Source organism: Haliotis cracherodii, unplaced genomic scaffold (assembly GCF_022045235.1).
Source record: "Haliotis cracherodii isolate W230 unplaced genomic scaffold, xgHalCrac1.p SCAF_10, whole genome shotgun sequence".
In the NCBI taxonomy this organism is placed as follows: Eukaryota; Metazoa; Mollusca; class Gastropoda; order Lepetellida; family Haliotidae; genus Haliotis; species Haliotis cracherodii.
This window is the reverse complement of record NW_027266265.1, coordinates 18,257,831-18,281,883: the sequence shown is the minus strand read 5'-3', so window position 1 is coordinate 18,281,883 and position 24,053 is coordinate 18,257,831. Positions and strand designations below refer to the sequence as shown.

At 39.8% G+C, this 24,053-nt stretch overlaps 2 protein-coding genes across 5 annotated transcripts in view; one reads left to right on the top strand and one right to left on the bottom strand.

Moving 5' to 3' along the window:
• Window positions 1–4,235, top strand: part of LOC139454159 (sodium-dependent dopamine transporter-like) — an 85,892-nt gene extending 81,657 nt beyond the window's left edge. For all 4 annotated transcript variants that reach the window (XM_071235698.1, XM_071235695.1, XM_071235697.1 and 1 more), the window contains exon 15: window positions 637–4,235. In XM_071235698.1, the coding sequence (XP_071091799.1) occupies window positions 637–660 (24 nt within the window). In that variant the 3' untranslated portion in view covers window positions 661–4,235. The remainder of the gene's footprint in view (window positions 1–636) is intronic.
• A 1,245-nt stretch (window positions 4,236–5,480) lies between these two features.
• Window positions 5,481–24,053, bottom strand: part of LOC139454158 (membrane-bound transcription factor site-1 protease-like) — a 35,086-nt gene continuing 16,513 nt past the window's right edge. The window contains exons 14-29 of the mRNA XM_071235694.1: window positions 23,571–23,735; window positions 23,315–23,411; window positions 22,840–22,887; window positions 22,370–22,552; window positions 22,064–22,140; window positions 19,525–19,620; window positions 19,024–19,103; window positions 18,670–18,705; window positions 17,378–17,534; window positions 16,190–16,270; window positions 15,761–15,804; window positions 15,220–15,297; window positions 14,138–14,284; window positions 13,732–13,854; window positions 12,530–12,656; window positions 5,481–11,375 (exon numbers count right to left, since the gene is read on the bottom strand). Of these exons, the coding sequence (XP_071091795.1) occupies window positions 11,054–11,375; window positions 12,530–12,656; window positions 13,732–13,854; window positions 14,138–14,284; window positions 15,220–15,297; window positions 15,761–15,804; window positions 16,190–16,270; window positions 17,378–17,534; window positions 18,670–18,705; window positions 19,024–19,103; window positions 19,525–19,620; window positions 22,064–22,140; window positions 22,370–22,552; window positions 22,840–22,887; window positions 23,315–23,411; window positions 23,571–23,735 (1,861 nt within the window). The 3' untranslated portion in view covers window positions 5,481–11,053. The remainder of the gene's footprint in view (window positions 11,376–12,529; window positions 12,657–13,731; window positions 13,855–14,137; window positions 14,285–15,219; window positions 15,298–15,760; window positions 15,805–16,189; window positions 16,271–17,377; window positions 17,535–18,669; window positions 18,706–19,023; window positions 19,104–19,524; window positions 19,621–22,063; window positions 22,141–22,369; window positions 22,553–22,839; window positions 22,888–23,314; window positions 23,412–23,570; window positions 23,736–24,053) is intronic.

Below are 24,053 nucleotides of genomic sequence, written 5' to 3'. Positions count from 1 at the left end.
ATAATCAAGATCTATGTTGTGATAAAACGGGTCTTACATCGCGAAGTGCATCAAATCACGCGGGCACCTTTATTAAAAACATGAAAAGGTTTGGAAAATATCTGTTGACAACGAGTTCTTTGCAAATACTGCAATCGACCGAAATCTGCGCAACAGTTTACGAACTGGATTTCGATTTCGGTGCGCGATTTTGATTGGACTATGCATAGACTCGTCAGTCCAGTAAAAATGTAACTCCATAATACCAGCCAAGTTCGGCAAGAGTGGAAACTGGACTTTTATAGTCAGTTAACTCTCTTGCCTCGGGAATATGACACCATACAGGCAAAGCTAGACTAACATTTGTCCAAGATATAAAGTTATCTTATTGAAAAGAATATATCTACAAAATATAAAATATAATAGAGCCCAGAACAATGCCTAATCTAGAGCTAAGTCAATCTAGACTTGAGTTGGCTTCCTTTCTTGATTTCTTCTCCAGGATCGGGGAGACAGACTAAGGCAAACTAGGCTTGAGTTGGCTTCCTTTCTTAATTTATTCTCTAGGATCGGGGCGACAGACTAAGGCCAGACTAAGGAAATAAATTTTCAGGTTTACAGTAATCCCTGGTTCTAATTATAAACTATTTTATTCAGAGGGAACACTGGCTGTCAGTATGAAGACCAGAGACGCCATTCGAGACGCCATTCTTCAGGAGGGACCACGTGACGGCGATAGTAACTATAGAAGTCTACCTGCCCATGGTTGGAGACAAGCATAGTGTGGCTCATGAACAGAGGGCATTTAGCTAGGGAAGTTGTCAAACAAAAAAACAAGGAGTTGTCGCGTGATGGGCGACGGACCACGAGTACAAGTCTCATTTGTGCAACTAGGGAAGTGACAGGCCAAATGTGGACCACAACGATGGACTAGATTCCTAGATGAATATTGATATTTGAATATAGTCTAGCATACACGTATAGGGCGGTAGGCTGTGAGGTAGAGTATATGTCGCAATCTGTGAATACATTTAGAAGTAACGATGAAACTACACATCATATATTGTGACGTATTTCCCCTCCTTCGAACCGTTCACAGCCATTCGGCTCGTCTCGGTCCCGGTTATCTTTGCGAGGAATCCATATTGTAATCGGATTTACTAGTTTCACTCGTTCGCGTGATTACAAAAGTACACAATCTGTTGGCAGTTGTCACCTTTATATAGACATGCTGCTCGGTATGAAACTTATTAACATTAAAAGCTCTCGGGTTGTACCAACTATAAAGTGGGTTTACGGTTTGTGATGAAATAATGCATTATCACTTCGCGGTTGCTGTTATTATTTAGGAAACGGAATAAACCGAGTGGATAAAAAAAATAAGGAATATCTGTTCGGAAACAACAACATAAAGCATAAAACATGGAACACCATAAAGCAGTGAAACGCAGAGAATGCCTAGCTATGTAAACATTCGATATTTAGGCATAGTCCTTGGTTTCTAAAGCTTTATTCTACCACGGAGTAGGTGTTCTCTGGGGTTGTGAGGTAGGTAGCTAAATAATGTTCCTACATCCCATGCCCACAGCGCCAGTATCACCACAGTGATGTGATGTCTTAATTTGTGTAGATTGATATAATGTATACGTAAACGGGTGGGGAGTATCTCAGTGGATTAGCCTTACTTCAGAGGTAAATACAACAAGTGGCGCTCTTAAATATATAGAAGTTAGAGAGTTAACTTGAGAATCACCGCGATTTGTATAAGGTGGTGGTATCGTGAGTTAACTTGAGAATCACCACGGGTTTATATGATAACATTATTAATAACATATATATGTGATCTATGAACTGGGTATATGATTAACAAAAGTATGCACTGATTCGAAATAACGAGTCTGGCCAAATGAGTTGATTCTTGCAGGGTTCCCATTGTCCTTTTAAGGTACTGGTACTAACGGTTATACAGAACCTGTTTTGGTAAAAAGTACTTACATTGTGATATTGTTATACATCGTTTCAAAGAAAGTGTTGTGAACAATGTGTTTAAGTAGATAACAGTCTAGATTTGGATACCTTTCATAATAATATGTATGTTTGTAATTTTCATACATTTGACCAAAATGTTAACACTTGATGTTTCAATGATGTTTTCATACGAATATTGTAGTTTACATCCGGTTGAGCGTCTTGTGTCCCGGGATCCATGATGTGCGCATATTATACATATACACCTGGAACGCGCCTATTTAATATCGATATAAATTAGAAGTACATTTAAAATCTATCCTGCGTTAATTTTCACACTAAAGTGGCATACTCGTATTGAAATATAGAAATCGAAATATCTTATATGATGATATGTTTTCTGACTGTTCAATGGCAATAATTATATTTGACTGCTCTTTCAAATGTAATCTCATTGAAATCAGATGATAGTATTCGCTACCGCTAGAGCAAAGATCTGAGGACATCCCATTACTGGTCACGCCAGAACGACCTTTCGCGAACTTTGGCCGACCGATGACCGACCGATGACCGACCAATGAAATGACTAACGAGATGATCAACATTAGCCAATAAGAAAGCAACGTTACGGCACTAGTTTCAAAATGGTGGTTTCCATTTCAGACTAGGCTTGAAAAATGTTTTGACAAAGTTCTCGATTCAAAATTTGAAAACTGAACAAAAGGACATTCTGGAACGTCTTATAAAATCTATCAGTACTTCCCACGGGCTAGGAAATTTTATTTTTACATTTTTTTATCCAATTGAAGCGAAAGATAGACGGGGTCATGCATTCGGAATCTGTCTTTTAGCCCGAAACTGTCGTTCGGAATACCTCATGTTAATCTTTTCGAGGTTGCATGATTTAAAGAAATACATTTCGACGGCCACATTCCTGAACGGTCGTTCTGATTTCCTCAGATCTTTGTTTAGCCATAGCATATGCCTAAGTTACTTTCGGTCCAGGGTCATAGCGGGAACTAAGATCTGATTGTAATGAGATCGTTCCAAGTGCTCATCCTCTGCTTCTTTGCATCATTTATGACCCAGTGCTCGCGGCCATCCAGGGCAATGTTCTTGTTCCAGCAGTTGTAGTAGATATCGGCGGTTTCGACAGTTCAATGTCAGATGTTGGTATATCTAACATACATCGAAGTTCGGGATATATGAAAATGAAAGATGGAGCTTTTGTTCAGGTGTAAATAATAGTTGACGTAGAGTACAATTTGATAAGTGTTGTATAATATGCAATGTATTCTCGTTGTTGCAGTTTAGTCTATTGAGAAATCTATACTTTCTTTTCCGTTTTAGAAAACGTACCGTTGTTAAGGAAGAGGGCGACATTGTTAGGATATGTTTCTTTTCAGGAAGGCTCGGTCAGCAGCTAGAGATTGTGAAATATTCTTCAAGAATTCGTCGAAGCTGCCTGTATATTTTAGGATAGAATAATATTGCCCCTGGCCATCTTGTTGGGAGAGATGATTGTGTTGGTACAATGTAACGTGTGGGTATTTTGTATAGTAGTTAGAAATAAATACGAAAGTAGTAAACTTTGTTCTGTTCGTTTCTTGATTTTGCCACAACCAATCGAACAAGCCATTCCATATGGCATGTCCCTCTGATTCATCATTTTGAACATGAATCCCAGCGGTTTGTCGCTATTTACTGTGCATTGTTCCGTCTCTTGAACGTGAACGTGGGTTTGAATCCCAGATTGGCCCTCAATAGGGTTCTTAGGTTGACAGCACCTGAACCCATGCTCGTGGCTGCATCTGAGTGGTGAATTATGAATGTCTACAATCTGCGTCACTTTGGGATTTCTTCACAGCAGCGTTAACCACAACTCACGAAAGTTCGCCAACACAAAGATAGCTCTGAGCTTTAAATGGCTTAGAGAAGGATCTATATTTTTAAACAGTGAACACCCGTGTCTTACACATCAGATCCTGATGGACAATGTCTCACACATCAGATCCCGGAGGACAGTGTGAACATCAGAAACTCACACATCAGATCTTGGAGGACAGTGTATCACACATCAGATCCTGGTGGACAGTGTGAACATCGGTGACTCACACATCAGATCCTGGTGGACAGTGTCTCACAATCAGATCCTGGTGGACAGTGTCTCACAATCAGATCCTGGTGGACAGTGTCTCACAATCAGATCCTGGTGGACAGTGTGGACATCGGTGACTAACACATCAGATCCTGGTGGACAGTATGAACATCGGTGACTCACACATCAGATCCTGGTCGACAGTGTGAACAACCGTGTCTCACACATCAAATCCTGGTGGACAGTGTGAACATCAGTGACTCACACATCAGATCCTGGTGGACAGTGTGAACATCAGTGACTCACACATCAGATCCTGGTGGACAGTGTGAACATCGGTGCCTCACTCATCAGATCCTGGTGGACAGTGAACATCCGTGTCTCACAATCAGATCCTGGTGGACAGTGTGACCATCGGTGACTCACACATCAGATCCTGGTGGACAGTGTGAACATCGGTGACTCACACATCATTCCTGGGGGAAAGTGTGAACATCAGTGACAAATCAGAGAGAAAAACTTCAGCAGAAACTCACACTTCAGATCCTGGTGGTCAGTGAACATCCGTGTCTCACACATCAAATCCTGGTGGACAGTGTGAACATCAGTGACTCACACATCAGATCCTGGTGGACAGTGTGAACATCGGTGACTCACACATCAGATCCTGGTGGACAGTGTCTCACAATCAGATCCTGGTGGACAGTGTGAACATCGGTGACTCACACATCAAATCCTGGTGGACAGTGTGAACATCGGTGACTCACACATCATTCCTGGTGGACAGTGTGAACATCAGTGACAAATCAGAGAGAAAAACTTCATCAGAAACTCACACATCAGGTCCTGGAGGACAGTGTCTCACACATCAGATCCTGGTGGATAGTGTGAACATCGGTGACTCACACATCAAATCCTGGTGGACAGTGCGAACATCGGTGACTCACACATCAGATCCTGGTGGACAGTGTCTCACAATCAGATCCTGGTGGAAAGTGTGAACATCGGTGACTAACACATCAGATCCTGGAGGACAATGTGAACATCTGTGACTAACACATCAGATCCTGGTGGACAGTGAACATCCGTGTCTCACACATCAAATCCTGGTGGACAGTGTGAACATCAGTGACTCACACATCAGATCCTGGTGGACAGTGTGAACATCAGTGACTCACACATCAGATCCTGGTGGACAGTGTCTCACAATCAGATCCTGGTGGACAGTGTGAACATCAGTGACTCACACATCAGATCCTGGTGGACAGTGTGAACATCAGTGACTCACACATCAGATTCTGGTGGACAGTGTACATCCATGTCTCACACATCAAATCCTGGTGGACAGTGTGAACATCAGTGACTCACACATCATTCCTGGTGGACCGTGTTAACATCAGTGACAAATCAGAGAGACAAACTTCAGCTGATCCAGTTTATTTTGACCCTTGGTATAAACATTCTCACATGTTCATTTGTTCAAATGGACTTCACACATAATACAATTTCATCAACATATTCATTCATCTTACTTTGTCACACGGCAGTCTGGGGATACTTAACCACTGTAAATTCTAACAGCTAAAATCATTTTAGTAACCTGTCTCTAGACAATACAAAGTGATAAGGACATATTACTTTTAATGCCCCATGTAATATAGGTGAATATATCAACTGTTTATTTTCTGAAGTCTACAGGGACTAAGCCCAATGAGTGAGTGAGTGAGTGAGTGAGCAAGTTTGATTAACGCCGCTTTGAACAATATTCCAGTTATATCAAGGCGTGTCAACTTAATGTGGGATGAAAGCCCAAGGTGATGCATGGGTATGATGCTAAAAACCTAGAAACATAACCAGGATTCAAACCCACGATCATAGGATTCTGGTGTGCCCAAGGGACGCAACTCTGCATAGCGAATTGCAGCACCTAGACGATCATGGCCCCGTGCCCCCTAAATCCAATGACTGTTTGCATCCTTATAGAGGCAAAGGAATTTGTGTACCATTAACTGAATTATTATTAATAATAATGATATGTACAATGCAGCTTTACAGATTGTTCTACACAACAAACCTCTTGTCAAGACAGACAAGAATAGATTGCTGCTAGGTTAAACAAGACAGCCACACCTCAAAGTTTCAACTGCTGCATTTTTTAAATGAAAATAATGGGACACCTCAAGATAAATTGTGTAAAGAGTTTGACATTTTGAATTTGATAAAAAATTCAATATTTTTAAGGTACTTCTTCCTTTGAGTTATGTCTTGCAGAAAATTTAAAAAAACAACAGTACATCTCTAGTGCATTGTCAAAGTAGGTATTGTCAATGGTAGGTAAGCATCACATATTACATAAACTGATTGTCTTCTTGCAGAAATAAACCATCCTCTATTATTACATCATAGAAAGAGACATACATTAATATACAAAATTTCATTTTCTGCACTGATTCATATTTAAAGAATATCATATATCAAGTAATTACTTTCTAATATTCACCAATTTAATATATTATTCATGAGAAAGAACAAAAATGTCATAATTTCCTATCAGATAAAATGATTATTATTTTATGTTTCATAAAAAATTCTGACATTGTTGTAAAGACAAATACTTACTTTGCAACTTAAAATATGCCCCAAAAAGAGGGTAACAAAATGTGTATACATATAAAAATTAATAAAATGCAAAATTAAACTAGAATGTGATATAGAGAGCCTACATCTTGCATGGACATGGACACTTCTGAGGACTATACAAACATGGTCCTTAAAGCATAGAGAGATACAATCATTTCTCATAATGTTAAGGAAACCTGTTATTTTCTTTGTATCATATTCCATGTTTTTCCATTAACACTTATCATACATCAAGAAATATCTTCTTACAAGCAATTCCTGTAAAAAATACTGTGGTAGCATTGTTTCAAAGCAGCACAGAACAATCGGGCCACAACAAATTCATTTTAACATTGTATTCTAAAGATACTATTTTCCTTAAGTAAGCATAGGGATAAGGGAACATCTGTTTTTTTCAAATGACACTTGTTTTCGAGGACAAAAAATCCATTAAATCTTCTCTGCACATTAACTGATTAAAGGAGATTAATAGATTCAGAACATCATAATTCATTTGTTGTGGCCTTGTGTTGCCTGAATGTGTTTTATTGTCTGCAGTAAAACTTCCACTCATGCAATAGTACTCATCATACAGGCGAGGGGTGGGACCTGGGAGTTTGAAAAATAAATAAATAATAATTTCTACCAGAAAAACATAACTTGAGCAGAAAAAAAATGTCCTCAGGTTTTTATCGCTGGACATGAATATCCTGTAAAAAAAATTGCTTGCGAAAAGAATTTAAATCGTAAGGCTTATCATTTCACAGGAAGAAACTGCATGTTTTGAAGCAGTGACCGATAACTATCCATCCCAGGTGTCGCCTCTGGAAGAAACTCAGTTACCGGTCGCATCTCTAAACTTCAAATATTAGTATTCATTCAATAATTATGTTAATAACGTCACACAAATGTGTAAATATTACATCAGTAGTTTATAAAAAAAAGTACAGGACACAAACAGAGGTCTAAAGCATGCCAATATAAGCAATAGTCTCATTGCTCTATTTCACAAAAATCTTAAATTTCAGAATTGGGTTTATTTTAACCTTTCCATTTCTTAAATACATAACCAAAGCCTGCTTATATAAGATCTTGGAATACACCAATGAGCAGCCAAACACATTATCGGCATACTTTAACTGGACACAGCTCACACTGACGTCATGCATCTGGCGTGACCAGTTTCATGTCCGTAATAACAAACACTCAAGACATTTTCTCAGAGAAGATCTTTTGAAAACGAAACCTCTTAAGCCTACTTTTGCTTCGATAGATTAACATTTTTAATGAAATATGTCAGGCAGGACAGAAGTGTTTCCCCTGTTTTCTTAGTTTCTTGGAGGCAAGATGCAGATGTAACTTGTTGTGATGTTGGGGTCATATTCCCCCCAAAATCTAAAAATACATGTTATAACAAAAATGTAAAGAAAAGATAAAAAAACAAACCACATTTTTAATCAAAACATAGCACTGGTTATTATTTTTTTTAATAAGAAACATTCAGACAAGAAAAGAGTGTCTGGCCAAAGCATACCACTGGCCAATCTTAAGTTTCATGCCCAAAAGAAACAACCAGGTCAAAATATCTCAAGAAGAAATGTTAGTTACCGCTGTGCTACTCAAATACAAAAAGTTCAACATGGTCAATTAGGAAATCTGTTTCAATCACGTAGGCACAAAATATTCAACACACTGGAAAGAATAAATTATTGCAAAAAAACATGAAACTACCCTCAGTTGCGTACCTTATTTCAATAAATATGCAATGAACATGTTCTCAACATTCATACAGCACAATGAACCAAGATGATTCTCCCCAGGAAGATGTTCGCTGTACAACAGGGTTGTCAGGATGCTTATACCAGTATTGCAGCTATGTTCTGATAGGGAAGAACGCTGCTTATCTTCCCAAGGCAAGGGAGTTGACTAACTATAAATGTTCAGTTTCCATTCTTGCCCAACTGGGCTAGAATTCTGAAGTCATATTTTGGCAGAACTAATGAGTCTATGCATAGTCCAATCAAAAGCGCATAATGAAATTGGACATCCAATTCGTAAACCTTTTTAGACTGACATAAACGCCTTACATGACACAAATTGTAGTCTCACCTGTTTCATATGTTACTATTGATTTCATAATGAATATTGTCTTATGGTACAATTAGACTGATAAACTTTTTGGTATATAATATTGACGTTTTAGGAGGCCTAAATTGATGGAGTTGAAATTATCGCTCAGTAACCAAAATGAATCCTTACAATATGTAGAACATTTTCTGAAAAGATTATATTATGTTTCTTAAAGGTGAGCGTTAATACCTTGATGGACAGACTGATGACTGACTAAGCCCATGACATGAGCTTGCATTGACCATGTCAAGGTTAGCTAACACAATGTGCAAAATATTAATCTGTATTTTAAGAACGGAACTATATGATGTTACCACAGAAAACACTTTTCTAGTTCCGCTTAATCTGAAGTACTTGATTCAACAGTTAAAAATAGAAACACTTAGTAGCCATTTTGGATTGGGTCAGAGACTATCATTTACACGTTATTATACATGTTAAAATCCTAGCAACTGACAAAATAATATTTCACAAAAAGATCTCTTCTTTTCCTTCAAAAATCCTAACAAGTGTCCCCATGAACAGTAAAATATGTGTTAAGTAACTTATTCAATGAACCAATGGGCAAAACAGTTCCTGTCTCTGTACACAGCATAATGGCAATATCTCCATACTCCTCTATACGTCCCACATTAGCAGCAATATAACGAGAATGGTTTTATGACCCTGTACTAACTGAAAATCACATTCAAATTTTCAAACTAAAATAGCAAGCCATAATCTCACTAAGGTATTAAATTGTCACCATATTCCCCACAACATCCACAACACACGATCACATGAACATGAATTCTATGTTTGTCTTGCTATCCCATGTGGACTATGTACAATACATGTTGCCGTACACAACACCTATAAATAAGATATCACATTTGTAATAGCTGTGACACTGTCGTCACCTCATACCTTGTCAGAAATGTCTTGTGCACATGATTGAATACAATACTTATTGCATACACAAACACAGGGTAAGTTGATGGTCTCACAATGTGTCCAGTGATGGGGTTCCCTATTCATCCAAGCTCCAATGACAACAGTTCAATTATTCATCTTTGGAGGCACACATCACGTTTTGTATTCAACACAACTCAATCTAACTACCTGTGACTTGAGTCCAAACACTTGGCTGAAGTTCCTGCATGTGTGTGTGTCCTAGTTCCTCTGAAAATGGCCTGTTTATTTGTATCAACACTACATGATCTAAATGGGATCTTATGATGATGCAAGCAAGATAAAGCTTTTCAAAATGTGACCTTCGACAACATGAAACAGCAGTCACTGAGAGTTTCGATGTTCACCGGATTCTGATGTCTTCCGGCCAGGTCAGGATGACCTTCAATAGCAGGATTACTTAACCATCAGCAACAGTGACTTGCTCGCCTCTTCTGCCTTGACACTTAGATGACGATGAGTAGGATCTCATGGTCATGGAGCCCCAAGCCACAGGAACTGACCGCAGTCATATCCTGTACTATAGGATATAACTCCCATACATTCCAAAACATAGCATTTAAAAAATATTGCTATCAACAATGTGTGAATGTTTAGCGGAGTGATGTCCTCAATGCAGCCAGTTTTCTGTGCCTTCAGTGTCTTGTAGACGAAACTTTCACGCTATCATTTTCCCACACCATAAACCACATTCTGTATCAATAAGATAATGCCAACACTACAAAATGCACTCCACCATGTTCAAAGTATGATTTTGCCATATTGCAAAGAACTTACCATGTAATCCAAGAACTCAAAAATATAATCCTTACCCTTGCTATGACACAAATGTGATCTTGCCATGACACAAATGCCATCCTGCCTATCACACAATAATCATTTTACCTCTTCTGAATCGGGCCTTCCCAACACAAGGAGAAACAAGCCACATCCAACAAGACGTCCTTTGTTAGTGTTGAAAGTTAAGTCTGCAGCCAGGAACACAGGTGATGGCAGTACAACATGGCAGGAACAGGGAGGTTCAGAAAAGGTTTGATTTGTCAAATTGAGTCTGTTACTTCACCAATGTGAGAAGGAACTAGTTCCACTGTTCTGGCATTCCTGTGAATTCATCCAACAATAACAACATGGTTTCCATGTCAACCTCTGGCACAGGGCTGTAGGGGTCATGTCAAAAGTTCGCATTTTACTTTTGAAGAAGGGAGCATATTTTGTACTCATCTTTTCCACCAAGTGCCATTGGAGATTGTCGCTCCAAAATTCCCACGAAAAAATTTGATGCAAGCTTTTGACACACCCCCTACTTCATCATACTCCTGGCACTTTGGCTCCATATATAAGCTGCTGCAGCTTGCGAGGTCGAGGACGCTTCCGTTTTGGCCGAGAGCGACTTCGGTAATATTGATTCAACAAGAAGAGCACTACAAGTCCAGTGCTGAGAAAAGCTAATACTGGGAACACATTAGATGTGTCCTGTACAACATGCGGTCCTCCATACTGGGGGTCCGCTATAAACCCGGGTTTGTCTTTGATCCCCACGATCGGGTTCAGTAGATTGTCTTTCCCCTTCACTGGGGGCAGAGGGGGTTCCAGCTCAATGAACATCAGTTTCTGATGTTGATATAGGTTCCTGAAACAGATGGAAGTGATTGTTGGATACTCTCCTATGTCAGTGTGGAGCATACAGTTCCCTGTCATTTGGAAGATGCTTGTTTTAATGCATATATTATTTCATGGTTAACATTCAAATGATGATGTCACCATATATATTCCAGTTACATCAGGCATGTGTGGCTGATCCTCAATTAAGAATTGACCTTCACTTTGTGTGAGTTCATTGGAGTATGAACCTTCATAGAGTGAGGGCCAAACTGTATGAACGTCGGAGCTGGTCGGAGAAGGTCAATTCTTATAAAAAATTTACCACAATTTCTTACCTCAAAGGATGTAGGCCAAGATCTAAACACAATTTTATTTAGTACGTGTGACTTCATGTTTACACTGACAGCCATACAACAACCAGCTATATCGCCGAGTAAAATAGTTCCTCAAAAAGAGAGGTGACATGGGCGTATGGATGCACAACTTGATCTTCAGAAACATCCTACGCAGCACATGCGTTCAAATCATATCATCATTAGATGAGAAAGGTCAGTAAAGAACTGCCCCAGTAAGTCAGTCACAATGACAGCACACAAGGCGTGGGTTACTAGCCTGCGTTACTTACGATGTGCTGTCTTATTGAGCAGATGAGGCTGAGCCAGAAAGACGTGGGTTACTAGCCTGTGTTACTTACGATGGTGCTGACTTATTAAGCGGATGTGGCTGAGCCTCAAGACATGGGTTACAAGCCGGTATTACTTACGATGGTGCTGACTTATTTAGCAAATGAGGCTGAGCCAGCGAGACATAGGTTACGAGCCTGCGTTACTTACAATGGTTCTGACTTATTAAGCGGAAGTGGCTGAGCCTCAAGACGTGGGTTACAAGCCGGTATTACTTACGATGGTGCTGACTTATTGAGCGGATGAGGCCCAGCACACAAGATGTGGGTTATAAGCCTGTGTTACTTACGATAGTGCTGACTTATTGAGCAGATGAGGCTGAGCCAGCAAGACGTTGGATACTAGCCTGTGTTACTTACGATGGTGCTGATCTATTCAGCAGATGAGGCTGAGCCAGCAAGACGTGGGTTACTAGCCTGTGTTACTTACGATCGCGCTGATCTATTCAGCAGATGAGGCTGGGCCCACAAGAGGTGGGTTACTAGCCTGTGTTACTTACGATGGTGCTGACTTATTGAGCGGATGAGGTTGAGCCCACACAAGATGTGGACATGTTGGCAGGGGACGATGACGAGCAGTACCCAGGTGTCCCTCCAGCACCTTTGAGTACCGGTGTAGATGATTCCCTGGGGAGAGATGTCATTTCAGCAACTTAGTGGGAGCATAAACAGATAATGAAATTATAGCATTCATTATTACTTTTAAAATTTGAAAACAATATTTAATCTGGCAGTATTTTCTAATTCCTTTTACACAAGACAGAGTCAACTGAGTGTAAGAATTTATTTTGTTTGAGGGCCTAGTGGTTACAGTGTTTGCTCATCACGCCTATGGTCTGGGTTCGATTCCCTACATGGTTACAACGTGTGAAGCCCATTTCTGGCTTCCCCACCGTGATATTGCTGGAAGATTACTAAAAGCGACGTAAACCATGCTCACTCATTCACTATTTTGTTTGTCAACTTTTAAACTTTGGGGCAACAAAGAGTTCCTTTATTTAAGTCCATTCTATACATGAAGACACACTACATCAGCAAGGCAAGAGTTTATTCATCCTTTATTTTAGCACATTCTAATCCACACCCAACCCAGTCCACATATAAGTTGCTTCATAACAAAAGCAAGGGATACCCAGGACAACTACAGCCCTGACGTTCTCTTATCTCATTAAAATCAAATCTGCTGAGGACATCCCATTACAGACCAATCAGAGCGCCACTTACCAGATCATGAAAGTGACAGTCAGAATATGTTTTCTAATAATGCAAAAAATTTAACACGGGGTATTCCAAACGACAGTTACGGGCTCATGACTGAAAAATCCATACATTCTTAGCCATCTATTAGCCATTCCAGAATGTTCTTTTGTTCAGTTTTCAAATTTTTAATCAAGAATTTGTCAAAAAATGTTTGAAGTGTAGTCACCAGTTTGAAACTAGTGCCGTAAAGCACGAGAAGGCTGCATTCAAATGGGCTGATGTCGACTTCTTGTCACTCAGTCCATTGGTCAGTAACAGTTTGCAAAAGGCCGGTCTGACGTGACCCGTGTTTGGATGTCATCAGATCTTTGTTTAGCGGTAGCGAGAACTAAGGTCTGATTTTAATGAGATTGCACCAATTCCATAAGTCAGCACAATAAATCTTGTGAATCAGTAAATAATGAAAGAGGAAGGACAATGTCCATATGATTTTATCACTAACCTTCCATCCTCTCTGGAAGATCAATAGCCACAGACAAAGAGACCTTCTCCTGGTTGGAGAAGATTGGCAGCAACGTGTTGTAGGCCGTATACTCCAGCAGAGCACTCAGCATCCAGAAACAGTCTGAAACAAACACACCCTCAAATATCACCTAACCAGATCAGTCAGAGTTTTAGCTATACGACAGCTGTCACAGCAGCTTGTTAACAGTCTGGGCCAGACAAACCAAATGCAGCATTTAGCAATATCACAGCTATATTTGTGATGAAACCCACTAGAGGTACAATGTCGGTGCCTTGACACAACTCAAGATACAATAGTCCAGCACAAAAATACATCTTATTAAAGTAGTGGAGGAATAAAATATCTGCTTGTTGACTTGTACTGTGAGTCTATTCCTGCCCACCTTTCTGCATGTGGCTTGTATCCAGGCAGTTGGAGTCTCCGTACAGCACCACCCGGCCGCCACTCCCTGCAGGAATCTTTGTCTGATGTAGCCCCAGCACCGGCACACTGTCCGTCATCTTGGTGTCTCCCTTCAACACCTCGTAACCTACACACACAGAGTGTAAACATCAACACCTCGTAACCTACACACACAGAGTGTAAACATCAACACCTCGTAACCTACACACACAGAGTGTAAACATCAACACCTCGTAACCTACACACACAGAGTGTAAACATCAACACCTCGTAACCTACACACACACAGTGTAAACATCAACACCTCGTAACCTACACACACAGAGTGTAAACATCAACACCTCGTAACCTACACACACACAGTGTAAACATCAACACCTCGTAACCTTCACACACAGAGTGAAATAACATCAACATGGACACTTCTTCAACACCTCGTAACCTACACACACACAGTGTAAACATCAACACCTCGTAACCTACACACAGTGTAAACATCAACACATCGTAACCTTCACACACACAGTGTAAACATCAACACCTCGTAACCTACACACAGTGTAAACATCAACACCTCGTAACCTTCACACACAGAGTGAAATAACATCAACATGGGCACTTCTTCAACACCTCGTAACCTACACACACACAGAGTGTAAACATCAACACTTCGTAACCTACACACAGTGTAAACATCAACGCATCGTAACCTTCACACACACAGTGTAAACATCAACACCTCACAACCTTCATATAGAGTGTAAACACCAACACCTCGCAACCTTCATATAGAGTGAAAACAACATCAACATGGACACTTCTTCAACACCTCGTAACCTACACACATTATCATGGATAATGACTTCAATAGATTGGAGGAATCAATTCACTGATGCACCGATGTTGCTGTTTTGTTAGCAAGTCTAACAATTATTGCCAACATTCTACACCCGAGAAAACATAAGTGAACATGTATATGGTAATCTGAAGTAAAAGCTGTTGTTTTTCTAAAAATACATTCCTTGAGCAATGAATGGTTTAAAGCAAGTGTGTAACTCTTACCTTGATTTTTCAAAGACTGGAGAACTAGAACCCCTTCCTCAGGGAATTTGGCTATACTGGTGCCCGACGCGTAGTACACTGGAAATAGAACATCATTTTCATCAATAGCAAGAACTAGATCATGTTGAAATTCCATTAGGAGATGAAAGTTAGCATAACTTGTATAGCACCTGAAGTGTAACTGATCCCCTTTTTGTCTGTGTGACTGTGTGCATGTGTGTTTGTTGTTTCACACCACTCTCATATTTCAGCTATATAATTTGCAGCCTGTAAATAAAAAAGTCTGGACCAGACACTTAAGTCTGTATATTGTGAATAACATTCCACGCAATCTGGGCATGTTGATCCAAGTCACCTGATCCATTAAGCCCCTGGTTATGACCAGCCTAGGCTGCGAGGGACCAATTCTAACCTGGGGTGATCCGCTCTGATTCTGAGTAGGTCCAGTCAGTCTGGTCAAGATCAGGGACTGAATTACGAGTGTAAGAGTTATCTCCCTTCCTTAACTGTCAACACCAGTATATCACACTGATTTACTTACTGTCGTGATCTCCTACTGTAAAGTCTCCTTCGTACACTTGATCACTAGAGGAGGGAGAGAAATATGAACAGATACAACAAAGTTACTCAAATGTGACATAACTTGACTCTTGCAAAAACTTGAAGTAGCCTCATATCTTGGATACAGTGCCTTTCCCAAGCATTCTGAAGCGCTATGTTGCCACGGGGAAAGGATTCAAGGATCTTTTCGATTTCCAATAATATCTTATATATAATATATTTTTCACAGTCCTGGTCTTTCCAATTTATACAAGCCATCATTAATCAAATATAGTGATGAATGTAGTCAGTTATCTTACAGCACAAACCTTCTTACATCCATTTAACAAGGAAGCATAACCTGAAAGAGTTTGAATGTTATCAAAGTTGCCTGCAAGAATACACACTTATACCATACAAAGCTTCATACCTGAATGCCATTCCAAGGGGTGACAGGAGGTCGTTAATGGCTGGAATATTAGCTCCACCAGTGTCTGGCATCCACCACTGTCTGTAACATCCCAAATATAAAGCTATGTCAACAGGTGGTCATCACAGGTGTCCTTCACACAAGTACTACAACATACTCAACACAAACTCCACTGCATGACCTTCACATAACAGATTCAGGGCATGATGACACACAATCAGCCAGGTGTCCTTCACCCAAATACTACAACATACTCAACACCAACTCCACTGCATGACCTTCCTATAACAGATTCAGGGCACGATGACACACAATCAGCCAGGTGTCCTTCACACAAGTACTACAACATACTCAACACAAACTCAACTGCATGACCTTCACATAACAGATTCAGGGCACGATGACACACAATCAGCCAGGTGTCCTTCACACAAGTACTACAACATACTCAACACAAACTCAACTGCATGACCTTCACATAACAGATTCAGGGCACGATGACACACAATCAGCCAGGTGTCCTTCACACAAGTACTACAACATACTCAACACAAACTCAACTGCATGACCTTCACATAACAGATTCAGGGCATGATGACACACAATCAGCCAGGTGTCCTTCACACAAGTACTACAACATACTCAACACAAACTCCACTGCATGACCTTCCTATAACAGATTCAGGGCACGATGACACACAATCAGCCAGGTGTCCTTCACACAAGTACTACAACATACTCAACACAAACTCAACTGCATGACCTTCACATAACAGATTCAGGGCACGATGACACACAATCAGCCAGGTGTCCTTCACACAAGTACTACAACATACTCAACACAAACTCAACTGCATGACCTTCACATAACAGATTCAGGGCATGATGACACACAATCAGCCAGGTGTCCTTCACACAAGTACTACAACATACTCAACACAAACTCAACTGCATGACCTTCACATAACAGATTCAGGGCATGATGACACACAATGTATCCACCCGATCTTCATTAATCCCTTGCATGGGAAAACTAGGATCCTATTCTGCCCTGGAATCTCTACAGGAACGTATGATGTAAAATGGGTGAGTGTTTATTTCCCTGTCTTATCAAACATGCATAGAATGTCACATACTGTCCTTCCATCATCAGCAAAATGAAGTATGTGTTATTACTGGAACACATACCTGGTATTTTCATCGTAGAATTTAACCTTCTTCATGACGGAGACGTTGTACCAGTCGGCGAACACGATGACAGACAGCCCCTGATCGATGTCCCGCTTCAACTTGGTCACCTCTTCTGGGAAATACTCCTCCTCAGCATCAACAATCAACAGAGTTCCTGGCAAACAAATGAAAGACACAGCTCACCAATCTGGGACATCAAGGTACAGTAGATACTGGCTCAAGTCAGAGTCTGACAACTAAGCTGTATCACGGCATAGCGACATAATACTCGGCAGGTAAACAAATGGCTGATACAATGATCACACAATAATTGATAATATTGTCTATAGTCCTTGACTGGTGCTAAATAAGCAGGATCAATATTGTAAAACTTTCTTCTCTCAGCAGCCATGTTTGCCACCTGATCCCCCTTCCTTGCAACCAAAGAGCCCCACTCCACAATACAAACTAAACTCAGGACACCAGGGATGAATCAACTGAAGCATCTCCTCTGAATAAATATTACACATTATTCAAAAGGGCTACTTATTGAGCTCATCATTATCAATTACAGTCTCATGATTCTATATAGAGGATATTTCATGTCGAGTGAAATATCATGTTTCTCTCATCATGTGAGGAGGGGAGAGGAGATATTTTCAAGAGTGGCAAAGCCCTCTTTCCCCCAGGAATACACACCGGTCAAGTAACAAAAATGGCTCTTTGTATAACAAACAGTCTCGATTGACGAATTAAATGAGAAATTTACACTTTATAATGAAACTTATTTAAGAGAATAATAACAAATGACAAGAGTGAGTGAGTGAGTTGGGTTTTTACGCCGCTTTTAACAGTATTCCAGTTATATCACGGCGTGTCAGCTTAATGTGGGAGGAAAGCCCGAAGTGATGCAGGTCTCCGACGTTTACCACTTCGGTGAAACCCACGAGCACGGGTATGGTGCTGACAAACCTAGAAACATAATCGGGGCTAACCGGGATTCGAACCCACGATCATAGGTTTCTGATGTGTCCAAGGGACGCAACTCTGCACAGCGAATCGCGGTGCCTTAGACGACTAGGCCACCCGTGCCCCCACAAATGACAAGAAGCCAGACACTTGCGATAAAGGGAGACAGCTTGCAGGGAGGTAGATCTTGTGTGACAATATTTCAGTCAAAGTGTTATGTTCACTGCAGCAAAATATCAAGTGTTATGTTCACTGCAATCATGGCAAGGAAAACATCACTTTTCTCAACTTGAGGAAACCCAGTCTTTCACACTGAGTATGTAATAACCAATGACACTCACCATACTGACTAGCATCAAAGCATGTAAATGGAGAACCTGAAACACAAGCAAAGAAAATATAATCAAATGTATTTAATATGTAGCCAATGAAAAGTACAGGGTTTCCAAGTATTTAATTAAAATATCACACTGATGGCAAGTGCTTGGCAAAAACTTTCACTCTCAAGATAAAGTCATACAAATATGGTGAAAACAAAAGTTCTCTGGAAGGTCTTTTGTACCATAGATAAGAACTCGTTAGTATTTTCATCTTGGAGTAATTAGAGCAAGAGTAAAATGCTATCATGCAGGATGGAGATTTGTTTTTTTCGATCTGAAACAGATGGAATATGATGTGCAGACATTCCTCCTCACCAAGAACCTCTACAAAGTATCCACTGCTCCTGAGATGCTGGTACATATCCTTGAAGTTGGTGTGAATGTGATCCCCATTCCTGCACAAACAGGAAATAAATCAATGGCAAATCTAGTAAAACACCCGGTGTTGGGACCTGTCTCAAATAGCGACATAGTGCGTGCTGATCAGAATAATACTGACAACCTAGGCTTGGAGGCATAACCCTAAAAGAATATTGTCCTGAACATCACTACCAGTGGTCAGAGGTTGAAAAAAAAAATACAACACAGCAGCAAAAGCCTTTATCTAAAGTGATCTTTACATGGTATAGTCAAGAGGCAGCAGCAAGCTACTTGGAGCGTTACTGTAAAGGAATCAGATACGTAAAATATATACTTCGCTTTTAATATCTACTATACAAGACAAATCTTATTATTAAACAGAAATTTACGTCACATTATCACATAAGACAAGTTAAAAAGAAGAAGATTTTCTAAGCATGAATGTTGATGTTTTACCAGTCGAGAGGATCGTTCTTCATCCTGAGATTGTCTCGAGGGAAGTAGCCCGGAGGATAGCGGAGATTGTGGTACTGATCCCACAGAATACGTTTACTGAAATACACACAAGCATGTCAAGAGACTGATTGCCACGTCCACCTTGAAAATCCAGTGCATCATATCTCATATTACAATACCCAGGACCTATATACCGCAAGCAAGTATTTACATGATTTATGAGCTGAGAATAAAAATCTAGTGCACACTGATCCAATGACCGGTGTAATAATGTAGCACTTTGAGCATGCACAGAATGTATGGAGGCTAGCGTAATATATGTATGTACACATTTTTATGATTTTGATTATGATTATTATTATTATTCCAGAGTAGTATGGTAGAGATAACTCTTGTACATATTGATTTTATTATTATTCAGTGTCTGTTATTTAGTGTTTCCTATTCTGTGATTATCTTTAATGTATAATTATTGGTTAGGATACTTGAAATGTAGTTCATGTGTCCTTTATGTTTCAAGCCTTTCACAAGCCCAAGCCACGACGTGCTCAACTGATTGGCCAAGCTGACCCGCCAAGTTAACCCTTTGTCTCACAGCATGTACTCAGTCTGCAGTCTTGTCTCTGCACAGACAAGTTGACAGCAAACCATTTAAATCAGGTGAGTTTACTATGTTTACCTTTTATATATATTTGTATATATTTGTTGCAGTATATTAATCCTGTACTATTTGTAAACTAAAAGTGTTTAATATTATCTAATCTCTATATAATCTATTGAAGTAATTGCAGTAAACTAGGCTTATAAATTGTAAGCTGTTGTAATTACTAACATACAACTTTTCTGTCTCTTTATTCTTGTATGAATGACAAGAGTGTAAGTTCTGTTTACGGAATAGGTTATGTTTCAAATGTTTTGTGATTAATTCTGTGTAAAATGTAGGAGTAATATCACATTATGTAAATAGTATAGCTGTATTACTCATTGTTATAAAAGTACAGTTTATAGTTAGATATTATTCTGGAAAGTGGTGGCACTGTGGTCGAGAAGATTCCCCGATTTCAACTACAGGTTAGGCATACCATTACATGTGTAGTCTGTTTTACATTGCGTAACATACTAAATGTGTCACACAATAATTATCATGTAAACCAGTACCTACCTACCAACAAACAAACAAAACGTAATATCTATTTATCATATGCATTTATCATTTGTAAGAGAATCATAATCTTATTACACTTGGAATAATTATCATCTTCCTGTACATTGTACACACCTATTATAAAAGTAAAACATATTGATTACATTCTACTGATTTATTTTAATTATTATTCCTTTTCATTCTTACTCTTTCATATTACTCTCTGATTTGTGGAATAACCGAGTCACACCCTCAGCACGTGTTTGACAACTTCTCACCTTCACAATCTCATTAAAATCACATCTTAGTTCTCGCTGTCGCTAAACAAAGATCTGAGAACATCCCATTAAGAGTCACGTCAGAACGACCTTTCATCCAACCAATCAGAGCCTCGCTTACCAGATCATGAAAGTGACAGTCGGAATGTGTTTTCTAATCATGCAACCACGAAATATTTAACACAGAGTATTCCGAACGACAATTACGGGTTTTATGATTATATCCATACAATCTAGGCCATCTATAAGCCATTCCAGAATATTCTTCCTATCAGTTTTAATTTTTTTAATCGAGAATACGCCAAAATATGTTTCGAAGCGTAGTCTCCAGTTTAAAACTAGTGTCGTAAAGCTCGAGAAAGCTGCCTTCTGATTGGCTAATATCGATTTCTTGTCGGTCATTTCATTGGTCGGTCAAAATTCGCGAAACGTCGTTCTGACGTGACCCGTAATGGGATGTCTTCAGATCTTTTTTTAGCAGTAGCAAAAACTAAGATCTGATTTTAATGAGATTGGCACCTTCACTTCCTGCTACAGTAGTGAGACTGAGGAAAGGAAGTCCTGTACCATAAGATACTCACAGATCTATACAGATGGCATGCAAGCTGAGTACTGGAAGTATAATTACTTGTATCAATCATGCAATTGTATTGGATGGCTATTGTGTGCATTTGTGCAAGCTCAGTGAGTGAGTGAGTCAGTTTGATGGGTTTAACGCTGTTGTGAACTGAAATCCACTTATATCACAGATTGTCACCTTAATGGGAGAGGAAAACCCTTAGGTGTCAGACATTTACCACTGGTGAAATCCACAAGCACTGGTATGGTGCCGATGAAACATAATTGGGGCGAACCAGGATTCGAACCCACAATCATAGGTTTCTGACGTGCCCGAGTGATGTAACTCTGCACAGCAATTATCGGCGTATTAGGTGACCAGGCGACCTGCGCCCACTATTGTCAGCTTAATGTGGGAGGTAACCCAAGGTGTTGCAGGCATTTATCACTTTGGAGCAAACCAACAAGCATAGAAATAGTGAGGACTAATCAGGGATACTATCTGGGGCAGCCTGGGAATCAACACCATGATGAGGGGATCTTGGCAGTGAATACTCACCTTCGTGGGGGAGTTGGAATGATTTTGACCCTGATTGGGAGTTTTACAGTAGATTGCCTCACATCTTTTTCTTCACTCTGAAATCGATGAAACATAAAACTGATCACATCCTGTAAAATGAACAATACCAACATAAGTCATAATTTGACAGATCTCTGCTTTTGTCAATCAATTATTTTATCAGTACTTGCAAACATGCATTGAATATAATCAATATCTGATGTACAGTTTTCATTGGCACCATATTGTTGTTAGTTTTCGTGCACACCATATCATGTGAAGTAATGTTTGACATGAATCTATTACCTCGGCAGGCGACTCCACTGTAAGAGTTATCTGTCCCTGTGCAATGCCTTCCCACGTTGCTGCATTCTTGGACACAGTTACAGACACTGCAAGGAACCCCGACCACGGCCACAGCACGGGCGAGTAGGAGAACGCCACTTCGATGTGGCTGCCAAACTGAGGCGTGTACGGTTCCCACTTAGGCTGCAACAAGTCAAACGGTTGTTACAACAGATGCATAAATATACAGAGAGTGAGGTCAGTTTTACACAGCTTGTAGCACTATTCCAGCAATATCCCAGCTGGGGACAACAGACATATAAGCTTCTCACATTGAACCCATGTAGGGAATGGGACTTCGCCGTGACCATCATTCTCTTTCACCACTAGTCTACCCAACTGCTCCATAACTGTACAAGGTTACATGTGGGAAAAATTAACTTGAAATGGTAAAAGGCAGAGGGAGTTATGTGTAATAATAACATGTTTACCTTATCAATAATCTTTCCTGAAACTCCCATTCCATTCAAGATTGTCACCTGGAAAAAAAGGTCTGAATGTTGAACTCATTTCAAATAAAACTAAAACAAAATGTGATTCAATCATTCTTACTGATGTGTCATTTCTTCAGGAATATGTTGACATGAAAGAACTTGCACCTGATTCCAGTAACCCACTTGTTGCCAATTATCAGTGTTTATTTGAATGGTGCATTCTACAACTGAGACAAAGAAATAAATTGTGCTCCATTTTGTCCTGAACACACCATAGACTGTTAGTTTGTTCCTTTATCTTCAGATCATAAGCTAGGTGATGTACAAACGGCAACATTGATTAATGCTCCCTCACTAATGGGATGGAGAAGCCAAATCACTGAATCATTTTTTTTTAATAAACATCAGAATATTTTTATGACAAAAAATCATCATCTGTGTTACATCAAAAGGAACTCGGAGTGCCACTCACGTTGACAATGACCGGCATGCCTCCATAGTAGATGGGCTGTGTACAGTAGGGCCACATGTAGGGGCACTCCGTCAGGTCGATGTAGCTCGGACTCAAACTGAAACAGTCGTCTACTGTCAAACATACATATTAAATTAAACATAATATAACACATAAATATTTACCTTTATCATACGTCATTGTTTATTTATCAAGAATAATGTCATTAATGTCAATAATTCTTGACTTGATATCCCTACATTAGACATGTGGGTACCTGGCCTGTGGTTTGTAGGTAGTGAGGGTCTGGTAGGCGCGGAGGAGATCCAGTTTGCCATAGCCCTGCTCAAACATGTTGAAATCGGGCAGTCTCCGAGCAGAAGCCATCAGGGCCTGCTTCATGCTGGCTGGGTTGACAACATCTGCCCGGTCCAGGACAGCGCTGAGTATTGTAATAAACAACATGTTGATAGTGTTACATGGCATTTAATCAGTTCAATATGTATATGTATAAATTGAAAGGATTGGGCACAAGTTGTCGTAACTGAGACAGTTTTCACCAAATTAGCCATCCTTTTCAAACCTGTTATCATGGCTTAGGCTAAAAAACTAATAGTCTTGGTTCTCAGGCACCGTCCATGTTATCATAAGTTCGCCACACGTTTTTTCGTTTCCTTTTTTAAAAAAATAATAATAAAAAATAAATCCTTAAATATTCCAAATCCAAATTGTATTCCAGTATTTTACTTATCAAGGAATA